We start from the raw sequence: 14,487 nt of genomic DNA, 5'->3' as shown, positions 1-14,487 counted from the left end.
CGTGGGTGACATCACGGTTGAAACAATGAGGAGATAAATGTTGTTGCTACTAATGATGGGACGATTCCAATATTTGCTCGGTTCCGTACTAAATTACCGATTCTGATACAATTACCGATTCCGATTCTTTACAAATTTCTAAATATTTAACTATATAGTTGTATTTTTTCTCTGATTACTGCAAAAACACGCATGTTAAATGTGCAAATATTTTCCTAAGCATAAAAATATGCTTGCGAGGGATGATCTATTGATTTTAGCTTCACTAGTAGTTTAAAATCAATAAATATTTAATACTTTATTATTATTGCCAGCAATGGAACCAAAATCAAATAACAAAAGACAATTAAAAGAATCGTTTTAGCATCGGAAAATTGGTACGATTTTTTCCGATACCAATTCCGATACCTTCAAATATTCCGATTTTTCTGATTCCCGATTCCAATTAATTGTCCCAACTTGCTACCAAGAACAAGGGAGTTGGAGTTATTTCCTAATCTTTGTTTTGGACTCCTTTGCAACTGAAACTGCATACAGCATGTGTTGATATGCAGACTACGGCACATAATAGTTTCTTTTCTTGGGCCGCTTTCCTTTGGAATTCTCTCTCTGCTTTCTGTTTCCTCGACTGTACCAACATGCAGAAATGTAAATGTAATATGAACAAGCATCTTGCTGCACAACTCCCGACTTAGGATGCTCCCTATAAATCTGTCCCCTATTCACAGTAGCCCCTATAAGTCTCAGTGGTAATATGCCCTGTTTGGAGTGAATGTTATAATTTGCTATCTCAGGTTAGACCAGATTGGGCACTGACATGAACATTTCTCATGACAATTTGACATTTTGTTTGTGACATTGCCACTAAAAGATTGCCATACAGGGCCAACGGGTTCCTCCTATCTGGCTTGGTTTTCTAATAGCCCCCCCCTCCCCCGTTAGATGAATTACCTTCACTGCAGCGAAGGAACTCCTCCTACCCTGTATGGTAATCCTCCAGAAGATCAGAGAGAGGCTAGCAGGTGTTACACCTTGCCCAAGGGTGACCTGAAACTGTGCAAGGCTAGGGTGTTCGTCTCCCTGAGGTATTATTAATAACTGTTTACATAAATATATACAACACCTGATATTCTTAAATGGTAGCCCACCTGGTAACGGTCAGTGTCAATGTTGCTTAACTTTGGTGATCTAACAAGAACTGGTGTGTCAACGTGATTATACTGTATATTGGTATATTTGGGTGAATAAAAGTATAAAAATGAAATTAAAAATACTCCATACTGGACAACAGTTGAGTTCTTTTCCAGTTTAACTAGATAAACTTCTCTCTAGTTCAAGATTGGATTCTTACTAGGAATAAGAATGCTGTAGGTCGTTTTCTTAGAAATATCTCTGCATTGTGGTTATCGATACTTTCACTTCCATACTTCACAATCGTTTACTGGAGATGTTTGTAGATTATTAACATCTATTACAAACTCGTGTTCATCATTATTTCTTACCTTTTTTTTTTTTTTTTTTTTACACGGTGGTCACCACTTATTAAGGCCTGGAAGCCACTCAGAGATAAGGGTTATTGCAAGTACAGTACGTTAGTGTGGAGATTTGATTAAGTGTTTACTTAAGGGGGCGGTTCATTAGGAATTTGTTAACGTTGGACTTGAACACATCCAAGTTGTGGTCAGGTGGGAAGCAGGCAGACGGAACAGAGTTCCACAGGCGTGCAGTTCTAAGAAAGAAGCTTTGATCATGGAATCCACGTTTTGATTTAGGCACAGATATAGAGTGGGGGAAATTTTTCACAGTGGATTCAGCTAGACGAGTGTTTTTCGTGAAAGATTGGCGAGGGGGGACCAGAGATTGGAGTTCAGACGAGCACCTGCCATGGAAATAACGATAAAACAAGGATAGGCTCGCAACGTCTCTTTTGTGGGAGAGAGGTTGCAGGGCAGAGAAAAGGGCATCCCCCACTAAGCCACAAAGTCTATTTTGTACTCTGTCAAGGTAGGATAGGCTGTTTTTAGCAGCTCCTGCCCAGATATGGCAGCAGTATTCCATCCTTGGACGTACTTGGCTTTAATTTTTTTTTTTTCTGCTAACACAATGAATTATTGCAAATTATTTTTATTGATCATTCTTATGTTCATATTAGCTGGACGCCTGGCGTTTCCCACTCGTACAATACACTTAGACATGATATTTTTATTTATGCAGATTGTGTATGTATTATTTTATAATCATTCGTCTATTGATTGTTATATATTACAAGAAATAATTTGTCTGGTGGACTAACTCGCAAAACTAAAAAAAAATATAATGATAATGTTGTTCATCACAGTTACAATATCCCGTCAGCTGATATTTGGGCTTGATGATCTTAAAATAGTTTTTCTTTTCTTATAGATAAAAAAGAAGTATTTTTACAGGGGAATATTTTACGTTACACCAGCCAAGGTTACACCGGTGTAACGTAAAATATTCCCCTATAAAAATTCTTTTTCATCTATATGAGAAGAAAGACTATTTTTAAGATCGGATTTTTTCGATTTTCAATACTTATCGGATGAATTTCTGTACAAAACATATCTAAGAACACTGCCAGACATGTAAAATTTGCAAAAGATAGGCTCAGCCGTTTTAGAACTTATGAGTAAGGAACTAACACACACACATACTAAGTGACTTTTATATAATAGTAGAGATATAGAGATATTTTTTTTTATTGCTTTAATTTGGCTTTGATTTGTTGCAATCGATATTATTTTGATCCAACTTGAAGACATTTATTGTGACATTTATGTGTGATTCTTTATTTCCAATTTTGACCGCATGAAAGCAAATATGTGAATAGAGACAGTGTTTATTAAAAACAAAAACCCGACTGTTGTAAATCTGAACACTATAGTTGCTAATAGAGGATTTGGTAGACACCAACACATTACTGAACCTCTTTTTTTTTTTTTTTTACTTTTTTTTAAAAAAACAATGATTAAAATACTCACAGTTACTTGAATGTAATCCCAGGATTTCTGTGTTTTTCCCAGAGACAAAATCAGTTTTCCTGCAAAATCCTTCTGCAGCTGTTGATCAGCGAAAAGCAGGTGAGGGGTGAGGGGGGATAAAAAAAAAAAAAAAAAGAAAGAAAAAGAAATTATTTCAAGCTTACAAAAAATAAAACTGATTTGTGCAAGAATTCCGTTAAGGGAGACATTAATATTGACTAAAATAACACTACATTCTATTTCATTTCATTTATTTGGATTCATCGGACTACTATTCTCATCGTGGGTGTGATTTTCCTGGTGCAGTGGTCAGAGTACTTGGAAAAATCAATTGTAAAAAGTGATATTCTCCTGAAGGTTGAAGGTTCAATCTTCAGTGTGGGCGACCGAAAAAATACAATTGCGAATTACTTAGGATCTCTATCCAGTCATGGCTGACAGAACAAGAGCATGTTACCCCCCCGTGAAGTAAATAAAGGATTGCGCTCGAAATTCCATCCAAATTCCCAAGTTCAACAGAAACATTCCCGAGTTCGACAAGATACACCTGAAGGTCAGAGGTTATATCGACCGAAATGTTGTGAAAATCACACTCAAGATGAGAACAGTAGTCCGATGAATCCAAATAATACAAATAATAATCCTCATCTCAAAAATTCAGAAACGTCCTATTCTATTTCATAATTGCAATTAAATTTGCATTTAATGTGAGGAGATATACTAGGTGTTCCCACTCGGGTTTTGTCTGAGTGAAGACAGTGTCTATAGAAAAAGGAATTCAAAGAAAATGAAAAGGCACATCGTGCATATAATTTTAATCATGAAAAAAAAAAAAAAAGGAAAAAGAAGCATACTCAAATTCAAGAGAAGAATAAACTATCGTTGCTACCAAAAAATCAAAGGTAAATAGCTGTTGCAAATAGTGATGGGACGATTCCAATATTTTTTTTCTGATTCCTATACAATTACCGATTCCGTACTGAATGCCCAATTCTGATACAATTACTGATTCCGATTCTTTATAGGTCTCTAAGTATTTAACTATAGAGTTGTTATTTTATTTATTTATTTATACTTCTTTTTCCAAGAAAATCAATAAAAAATATTTCGATTTCGATACAATTACCGATTCCATACTAAATTACCGATTCTGATTCTTTATAAATCTCTAAATATTTAGCTATAAAGTTATTATTTTTTCTCAATTATCGTAAAAATACATGTTAAATGTGCAGATATTTTCTCAAACGTAAGACTACACTTGTGGGGTATGATCTATAGATTTTTCGTTTTACTGGTATTTTAAAATCAATGAATATTTATTATTTTATCATTATTACCAGCAGTGGAAGATTTTGTCTTAAACAAAATCAAATAAAAACAACAATTTAAGGAATCGTTTTGGGCATCGGAAAATAAGCACAAGTTTTTCTGATTTCAAGATCCTGAAAAGTTCTGATTCCTGATTTAAATTCTGATTAATCGTCCCAACACTAGTTGCAATAATGTAAAGTGATTTGTATTGGCTATAGAAAAAAAGGTAAAGAGTGCTAGAAATCTAAGTCACAGATATGTCAGAATTCATGAAGTTTAGAATGAAACCAAAATAGGATGCTTGTGACCCAATGGGTCATGAATACCTCTAGATTATTTGATATGCCTACATTTTCCGGGGAAGGAGTGAGCAGTGGTCAGTTGCCATTTGCCTACTAATGTGACAAAACGTGAAGCTGTTAACATTGTTTTTCTTTGGACTATTTCCCTCATCAACATTTCTATTTCTGTTATGTTTTGGTCAAGGTACCTTTCAATTTTCTCCAGTTTTATTCTCCAATCACTGCAATGTATTTTTTTCTTCATTTAAATATAACTTGTTGTTGATAAATTAATGTTCCTTAAATACTTAAATCCAGTCAACATCATTACTTTTTTTTTTTTTGCATATATCCTGAACAGCAGGGTACACACTGAATTCGTTTGTTTGTGTTTTATTTAATTATTTTTTTAATTTTTTATTTTTATTTTACTAATTGTTGTAATGAAAGTGGTATACAGAGGTCTGATGATCCCTGTGCCTAATTCCTTCATTGTATACCCCAAAGACTCAAGTATAAGTCCTAGTACTGAGAAATATTATAAGAAAGGAAGATAGTTTGAATATGCCCCCGCCCCGATCCCAATACGGAAAATCTGGCGCCACTGCTCCTTTGCCCTTCCCCTCTGTATGGCACTGGCCTACATCTCCTTTTCACTATATAGATTTATTAAATACTAGTGGCTGCGCCATGTCGGCAAACAAACACAGTCAAACATAAAATCAAATACACTCAACATTTTACCATCAGCGTTTACCCTGTGAACTCAGAGTGTGGGAAATTCCCATATACACAAAATAAAATCACTGAAAAAACAAAAATATCCTAACTAAGGGTAAGGATAATGAGTAAACGTTCGATAAAATGATGGTTAAAATTATTACGAACTTGCCAGGATTTGAACCTGGAATCTTCTGATCCATAGTCAGATGCGTTATCCATTGCGCCACAAGTCCTGTCCGTATGCCGAAAGATGTTACTGCGACTGTATACAAACAGTGCTAAATTCCGTTGACATGGGCAGGTAACTTTTTCGACAATTGCACGAAACGGCCCCAAAACCCTTATTTCGGGCTTTTTGTGTGACTCGGCGTTGTTCGTTACAAACCATATATAGATAAGGACAATCTAGTGACTCACACCTTTCAGGGAAAAAAAGAATTTTTCAATTCGGTGCATCCGTTCGAAAGTTTTATTAGTATATATACACACACATATAAATAAACATTTCAAATTTTATTAATAGTATAGATAGAGCAAGCACTGATTGACAGATGTCTTAATATCTTATTATTTATATCTTACTAATGCCTCTCTTTCCATTAGTGTAATCTCTATTATGATAAACCTTTTTTTTTTTTTTACAGGTGAGTCATCACTTATCAAAGCCCGAGGGCCACTCAAGGATAAGGGTTAATGGTAACCCTTCAGAATATCAGAGAGAGGCTAACAGGTGTTACACCTTGCCCAAGGGTGACCTGGAACTGTGCAAGGCTAGGGTGTTCATCTCCCTGAGGTATTATTAATAACTGTTTACATAAATATATACAACACCTGATATTCTCAAATGGTAACCCACCTGGTAATGGTCAGTGTCAATGTTGCTTAACTTTGGTGATCTAACGAGAACTGGTGTATCAACGTGATTATACCGTATATTTGGGTGAATTTGGGTATAAAAATAAAATTAAAAATACTCCATACTGAACAACAGTTGAGTTCTTTTCTAGTGACGAGCACTGTTGGATCACTGACAGTTATGATAGTGACTGGCATTGATTTTAAGGTGGTCACTGGGACAACAGCATAGTAATTGTTAATGATGAAACTTGGATATAATTTTATTATTTAAAGGGCCGGCTCAACTAGAACTTGTTTACATTGGACTTGAAGACGACCATATTGTAAACTGGAAAAAAAGGCCAGCAGAACAAAGTTCCACAGGCAGGCAATTCTAAGAAAGAAGCTTTGTTCATGGAATCTGTGTTTAGATTTAGGCACAGATAGAGAGTGGGGAGAAATTGTTGATAGTGGTTGTATCTAGACAAGTATATTTTTTATGAAAGTTTGGCAAGTGGTGGTGTGGGGGGGCATAGATTGAAGCTCAGATGAGCATCTGTCATGAAAATAATGGTAGAGCAAAGATATGCTTGCAACGTCTGTTCTGTGGGAAAGAGGTTGCAGAGAAGAGAAAAGGGCATCACCTACTAGATTACAAAATCTGTTTTGAACTCTGTCAAGGCAGGATAGGGTGCTTCAAGCAGCTCCTGCCCAGATGTGGCAACAGTACTCCATCCTAGGACGTATTTGGCTTTTATACAAGCACAGGATTGCATCAGCAGTGAGATATCTACTGGAGCGGTAGAATGATCCTACCATTTATTTCTAATACTAATGTGTTGGTTGTTCTTGCCACTTAGTAACAACCTTGTCTACTGTAAACATTAATCTAACTAATGAGTAGGGCTATGACAACAGAATATTCTTTTCATTATTCTGACTCTCGAGTATAATCAACTGAGAACCACATCACTCTATATAAAAGCATATAAGATATCAACGGATACACACTTGAGAGTCAAAACAATGAAAAGAATATGCTGTTGTCCTAAGCCTACTAATGAGTCACTATTAGCAAGGCTAAAAACCACTTGAGGATATGGGTGAATGAGATGGATAGATTGTCGATTGAATGATAATGAATGCCATAAGAGGATTGAAAATCTTTGCATACCGCCCACTCAAATAAACAACTGACCCCAAAAACAGAAACACCACACATGGAATTTGAGGACTAAAGGACAAAATGGAGAAAATTATGAAACTGCTGATGAGTAACACCATCTTTCACCAGTAAAAAAAAATAATGGAATGCTTTATGGAGTTGAACAATCATCTTTATATAATAAAAGTGACTCCCTGGTACGAAGCGGAGGAGGTGGGAGGAGAGGAACGAATAAGTAGAAGAAAAATAGGCAATGGGGAGAGTAGCGGTGATTGTTGCTCCTGCTGCTTCTTTCCAAGCTTGCTTTTTTTAAAATTGACTATTAATGTTGCTTCTGCTATGCGTGCAGCTGAGATAAGTAGGTCCCGCAGACGAGCCTCATTCTGACATTCGGAAAATTTAACTTAACAACCGGTGAAGCTACCGAATGAAGATGGATATCAATAATATTTTTAAAATTAATTTCTTAATTTTACTTAAAAACAAAATGTAAACATATATAAACAAAATATTTTAGAAAATAATTTCTTAATTTTGAATAAAAATTGATTGCAAAGAAAATTTTTAGTAAATAATTCTTGAAAAATATTGCAAAGTTTTTACATAAGCTGTTTTTTGGGGATAATAGGGGCGCCTCAAACCCCCCTTCCAAAAAAAGACAACAAACGAGGAAAAGCTTTAGTGTTTTAACTATTTTAAAGCGCGTTTTCTTTTTTTTTTTTTTTTTTTCAAAGTTTGAAACACAAGTAGTGGCTAGTTGTTAACTTAAAACAACAAGGGTGGGCGGCGGAAATTCTTCAGTGTTTAAACGTATTGTAATGCTTTTATTAGGGTCGAAAAACGTTTTTCAGTCGCCATATTACTTCCTATTTACTTGCCTCCCCACGAGGGCAGAGTTAGACACAAGGTCGGTTTTTAATGTAGAGAAGCATTTATTACTAAAAACAAAATGGTGAAATATAAACGCAAGTTAAGCTAAAAGTAAAAAAAATATAAATAAATAAACAATTCAAAGAATTAAAGACAAAATTCCGCTTGTAAAATATTTTTTTTTCTGTTAGAAACGCTTTCGCTTCCTCATAATTTTTCAAAAATTGGCTCATGCTTTCTACATCCATCATTCAAAGGGAAGGGTACCCGTGTTGCATGTTACGTGACCTAACTGTTCAGATGCGGACCCGGTGATTCTTTTTTGGGGCGCCAGAACGCCAGCTCGCCAAAAAGTACGCCACGGGCCAAATTTCATTCCGTCAGGAAAACAAATTTCTACAACCCCACCCCCTTATTTTTACACTTTTATCTCGCGAATAAACATGAAATTATATATTGAAAACCGTGTTTATTATTTTTAATATCCAACAACGGAGTTGAAGTCAATAATTCCGATTTTAAAATGAAACTAATTTTTTTGATAAATCTCTGTTTGGCGTACTCATGAATTATCTTTTTCAAAGAATAAAATTGAATAAAGTTTATTTTTACAAGAATGGTCAGACATTTACCTAGCAAATAAGCATAAAATTATATAGGAAAAACCGCGTTTATTATTTTTTAACAATCCAAATTATACATCGGGTATGAAGTTGACTTCCTTTTTTTTTCCTTAAACGAAAGTGACTTGGTTTGATAAAATTGTGTTTGGCGTACTCATGAATTATTTTTTCTAAAGAATAAAATTGAATAAAGTTTACTTTTACAAGAATGGTCAGACATTTACCTAGCAAATAAGCATAAAATTATATAGGAAAAATCGCGTTTATTATTTAAAAAAAAATCGAAATTATACATCGGGTATGAAGTTGACTTCCTTTTTTTTTTCCTTAAACGAAAGTGACTTTGTTTGATAAAATTGTGTTTGACGTACTCATGAATTATTTTTTCTAAAGAATAAAAATTGAATAAAGTTTATTTTTACAAGAATGTTCAGACATTTACCTAGCAAATAAGCATAAAATATATAGGGAAAACCGCGTTTATTATTAAAAAAAAAAAATCCAAAATAAACTTTCGTTTAAGAAAAAAAAAGGAAGTCAACTTCATACCCGATGTATAATTTGCATTTTTTTTTTAAATAATAAGCGCAGTTTTCCCTATATATTTTATGCTTATTTGCTAAGTAAATGTCTGAACATTCTTGTAAAAATAAACTTTATTCAAATAATAATTTCGGTTAAGAAAAAAAGGTGTGTGTGTGTGTGTGTGTGTGTGTGTGTGTGTGTGTGTGTGTGAGAGAGAGAGAGAGAGAGAGAGAGAGAGTAGTGGATAGTAAATAGGAATTAAATTGCAAAGCGATAGCGAACAGGCTAAGCCAGCTAATAACGGGATAAGATAAAAAAAATGTCTTTAATAAATAGATGACAACTTTCGGTGTACAAGATAACAACAGCTGTAGAAGTTTTTATGTTCTTTTATGAGTTCAGATTACATTAAATCATTTCAATTTAAATCCTTACTTTTTTCATCATCTTTTTTGTGTCAACTTAAACTAGATTTATATATATATCATTTAAACACGGTAGTATTTGTGAATATATGGTTAAGTGGCAGTTTTAGTTATTTAGAACTGCTTTAAAGCTTCACCGCTCACTCATTTTTCGACCAAATTTATAACAATTATTACCTTCTCAGCTATATTGTGAAAAATTTATTTTCAATTTTCGTTAAGTAAAACAAAAATTATGATGAATTTACTGGTGCTTAAAATCGTAAAAACGTAAGGAGGTGAGCGACGTTTTTTTATGACTGGTTTCCAGAATAACCACGTCACTTCAGAGACTACTGTTGCTACTAATTCACTGCTCTCACGAAAAGAGAAGTAACAAGTGAAACAGAGAGAATGAAAGCATGAAAGAGAGATAATTCGGGGGATTTTATTGAAAGCAGACGAGTGCCGTACATTGTTATGTTTATAGGGGCAAAAAAAATAAGACTGAAATTAAACAAAGAACAAGTGAATTTACTCAAAGCCTGGAAAAATCATGGATTACAATAGAAAAATGCGTGCATGAACAGTAATATGGTTAAGCTTAAACATGGAAAAGTAAATGACTAGGTGTTAAAACTGGAAAAGAAAAGGACAAGATGTGCTAGTAAAAAATATAAATTTATAACTTAAAATATTGCAGCATTAAGAATTTTAAAAAAAATTCAATTCATAACATTATATAGTCAATTCTTAATGCTTGCATTTTTCTATTGTAATATATATTATATATTATATATATATATATATATATATATATATATATATATATATATGAGAGAGAGAGAGAGAGAGAGAGAGAGAGAGAGAGAGAGAGAGAGAGAGAGAGAGAGAGAGAGTGTATGTCAGAATGCGATGAAAAGAAATCGAATAAAGTGCTTGATCACGAATGTGAGAGCTAAAATACAAATACTTATTTAAAAACTATACATGCATATTTCAAAGACGAACCAGCAATTTCATTGTATTAAACCAGTCATCTGTGGCTGATATGAATTCTATACAAATCATCAGTATCGGTGGAAAGAGGAAAACAAAACAGAAAAATAACAGAGAAAATGTTTGTTTATATATATATATATATATATATATATATATATATATATATATATATATATATATATAATTTAAAGGAGATTAGAATAATAGTCTAAAGAGCTAAGTGTATTTTAATGTAATAGTGAAATTACTAGTTTAATTAAAATACAGGAAATGCTCGTTGTAATTTAGATATATAAGCTCGATAGTTAAATGTCCTAGAGCTAATTCAATATTAAGTAATGTGATTTATAATTTAAAAATTAAAAAAAAATTTTTTAAATTTAAAAATCAAATTTTAATTAAATTAAAAATCAGTTTCATAAGAAGGAACAACAACAAAGTCAATTATCTGTACGATCGTTTCGGAAATCCGTGCTTTTTATTTGTGGTATACATGAAGTCACGTAGAACAATTATACATAGTTTTTTTGGTAAGCACGGTCTCCTCATCAGCAAATTTAGGAGGATTTCTATTGAATTGAAAAGACACCAAAAATAAACCTAGCATTAAAAGTAAGGCAGATGAATCTGAAAAATTGAAGTAAAAGGTTTGGATTTAAAATTTATAAGAAAATTAGTATAGGTTAGAGATAGAAATGAGTAGAAAAAATATATATTTTTTTTGAATTTACATAATAAATTTGAATTAAAAATATATAGATATAGTTACCTTTTAGTTTTTCTTTTTTTGAAATCAGGAACTGTATTTAAAGTAGTCATTTAGATGTTTGCTATAGCTTTTTATTTTATTGAATGATGAATTTTAAAAGGGCGACGCTCGTGCAGTAAATTGTTTCCGTTAGCGTATTTTGATTTAAAGACGCTACAGTTAATATCTATAGAGAGAGAATATTTATTTTGCAAGTTTTTAAGGGGAGATAATTGTCATGTGTTATTGGCTTTATTTATTATTTGATTTACGAGTCTAAGGGCGGTAATTGGTCTAACTTAATTTATTAAGTTCCTGATTTCAAAAAAAGAAAAACTAAAAGGTAACTATATCTATATATTTTTAAATCAAATTTATTATGTAAATTAAAAAAAAATATATATTTTTTCTACTCATTTCTATCTCTAACCTATACTAATTTTCTTATAAATTTTAAATCCAAACCTTTTACTTCAATTTTTCAGATTCATCTGCCTTACTTTTAATGCTAGGTTTATTTTTTGTGTCTTTTCAATTCAATAGAAATCCTCCTAAATTTGCTGATGAGGAGACCGTGCTTACCAAAAAAACTATGTATAATTGTTCTACGTGACTTCATGTATACCACAAATAAAAAGCACGGATTTCCGAAACGATCGTACAGATAATTGACTTTGTTGTTGTTCCTTCTTATGAAACTGATTTTTAATTTAATTAAAATTTGATTTTTAAATTAAAAATTTTTTTTTTTAATTTTTAAATTATAAATCACATTACTTAATATATATATATATATATATATATATATATATATATATATATATATATATATATATATATATATATATACACACACTTTGGAAATTTCAGTTTATTTGGAGTATTTGAAAAGGAATTTAGGAGTGGGGACATAATATGGACACAATCTCCCATTTGGAAATTTAAATATTTCCGATTTGCATTAAATTTGATTCATAGTCATTAGATGCCAATTAAGCAAGATCCCATAAATTTCAGTTTCTTCTTTAAGATTTCTTTAGCTTAAGCCTTAAATGTTAGACATTTTCTATAATCAAAATCATATAATTAGTTTTGATCAAAATTGGAATAAGGATGTACGGTTTGATATCATCATATCTTGTCTTAATTTTCGTGAAAGGACATAAAAATGATGAAATACTATTCTGTCCATCAACCAACCTGATCTGGATCGTAAGGAATGGCGAAAAATAAGTCATATGGGTTCGCAATTTGCACCAAGCGGAAAATGCGACTCATAATAACTATTCTGTTTTAGAGAATTAATTTCAATCATTCTAGGACTTTTCTCTTCCCTGCAAACGCTTTACTACAGAAAAGACGTTGCAAGCCTGACTCTGCTCTATCGTTATTTACATGGCAAATGCTTGTCTGAGCTCTAATTTATGGTCCCCCTTGCCAAACTTTCATGAAAAACCAGTTGAAACCACTATCAATAATTTTCCCCACTCTTTATTTTCAGCATTTAAACCACAACAAAAACCTTTTTGACTGAAATGGGAGAGACAACAAAAACTTTTTTGACTGAAATGTGTGTGTGCGTGTGTGTGTGTGTGTGTGTGTGTGTGTGTATGTGTGTGTGTGTGTATGTATGTGTGTGTGTGAGAGAGAGAGAGAGAGAGAGAGAGAGAGAAAGAGAGAGAGAGCGTCGTGTTAGTTAAAAATAAAGGCCAACTGTTCTCTTTCTTCAGAGAGGGTGTTATATATAATTTAGGCTATCTTATGAATAATATATTTGTTGTCCTGTTGTTGGTCAACAATTCAACTGATTTTAAACTGAAAATGCAAAATTTACAACAATGAATGTAAAGAAATAAAAATTCACACACCTCATCTTTTCGTAAAAATCCGATGACACCAGCTGATATTTCTACACAGAAGATGGCTGATACACACACAATGTACTGAAAAATAAAACAGACAGTTTTGGATAGTAAACAGGCATTTAATAAAAACAGGCTTCTTGGTTTGACCTTTATTCCTGATCTGAAATGGAACACGTATATCAAATCCATTGCCAAGATCACTGGAAAAATGCTTAGATCATTCTACCGCTCCAGTAGATATCCCACTATTGATACAATTCTCTACCTGTATAAGAGCCAAGTACCGCCTAGGATGGAGTACTGTTGCCACAGCCAGACAGGAGCTGCTAGAAGCAGCTTATCCTGCTTTGACAGAGTTCAAAATAGACTTTGTAGCCTAATAGGGAATACCCTTTTCTCTTCCCTGCAAACTTTTTACTACAGAAAAGATGTTGCGAGCATGACTCTGCTTTATTGTTATTTACATTGCAAGTGCTCGTCTGAGCTCCAATCTATGGTCTCCCTTGCTAAACTGTCATGAAAAACACCCGTCTAGCTGAAACCACTATCAATAATTTCCCTCATTCTTTATCTGTGCCTAAACCTAAACGTAGATTCCATAAACAAAGCTTCTTTCTTAGAACTGTATGCCTGTGGAACTTTCTTTCATTTACCTGCTTTCTAGCTTACAACAATATGGTCGTCTTCAAGTTCAATGTAAACAAGTTCTTGATGAGCCATCCCCTTAAGTAATCCAATTTACCAAATTTCTACTACTAACGATTACTACCATATTGTCTTATTGCCTATCGTACACTCATTCATTCTTATCCTCGAGTGGCCTCCGAGCTTGATAATTGGTGATCCCTTTGTAAAAAAAAAGTTTATTAAGGAATATACTATAAAAAGTAGTTTAAAAAAGTGTCTTATAAGCCTCTTAATAGTCCTTACACCTGGATAAAAAAAAGAACTAGAAACCGTACTTATTTCAATAATAACACACTTCATCGCTATTGCTTCATTGCTATTGCTTAATTCATATTCACTACTTGAAATGATTGAAACGAAAACGACAAAGCTACTTCTTCCTTTCTTTCTCTCTATGGACAAGAAAAAAAGACAAAATTCTTTCTCTTCATTCATTTTATT

At 32.9% G+C, this 14,487-nt stretch overlaps 2 protein-coding genes and 1 non-coding gene across 5 annotated transcripts in view; 1 reads left to right on the top strand and 2 right to left on the bottom strand.

The window, feature by feature from the left end:
- Positions 1-14,487, bottom strand: part of LOC145293243 (tetraspanin-9-like) — a 100,735-nt gene that overhangs the window by 29,266 nt on the left and 56,982 nt on the right. Inside the window, exons 4-5 of the mRNA XM_080139813.1 lie at positions 13,363-13,437; positions 3,003-3,080 (exon numbers count right to left, since the gene is read on the bottom strand). Of these exons, the coding sequence (XP_079995939.1) occupies positions 3,003-3,080; positions 13,363-13,437 (153 nt within the window). The remainder of the gene's footprint in view (positions 1-3,002; positions 3,081-13,362; positions 13,438-14,487) is intronic.
- LOC145293248 (histone-lysine N-methyltransferase SETMAR-like) overlaps positions 1-14,487 on the top strand; it is a 160,292-nt gene that overhangs the window by 114,963 nt on the left and 30,842 nt on the right. For 2 of the 3 annotated variants that reach the window (XM_080139821.1, XM_080139820.1), the window contains one exon: positions 5,965-6,113. The exons of the other annotated variant lie outside the window; for it this stretch is intronic. The gene's annotated coding sequence lies outside the window, so the exon portion shown is untranslated. The remainder of the gene's footprint in view (positions 1-5,964; positions 6,114-14,487) is intronic. 3 annotated transcript variants of the gene reach the window in all.
- Positions 5,481-5,553, bottom strand: Trnah-aug (transfer RNA histidin (anticodon AUG)). Its single transcript has one exon. It is a non-coding gene; the product is annotated as a tRNA-His (tRNA).

The sequence above is a fragment of the Euprymna scolopes genome, chromosome 14, assembly GCF_053919585.1.
Source record: "Euprymna scolopes isolate OS-2025 chromosome 14, ASM5391958v1, whole genome shotgun sequence".
In the NCBI taxonomy this organism is placed as follows: Eukaryota; Metazoa; Mollusca; class Cephalopoda; order Sepiida; family Sepiolidae; genus Euprymna; species Euprymna scolopes.
Note: the sequence above shows the minus strand (reverse complement) of the source record. Positions and strands in the feature narration are given on the sequence as shown.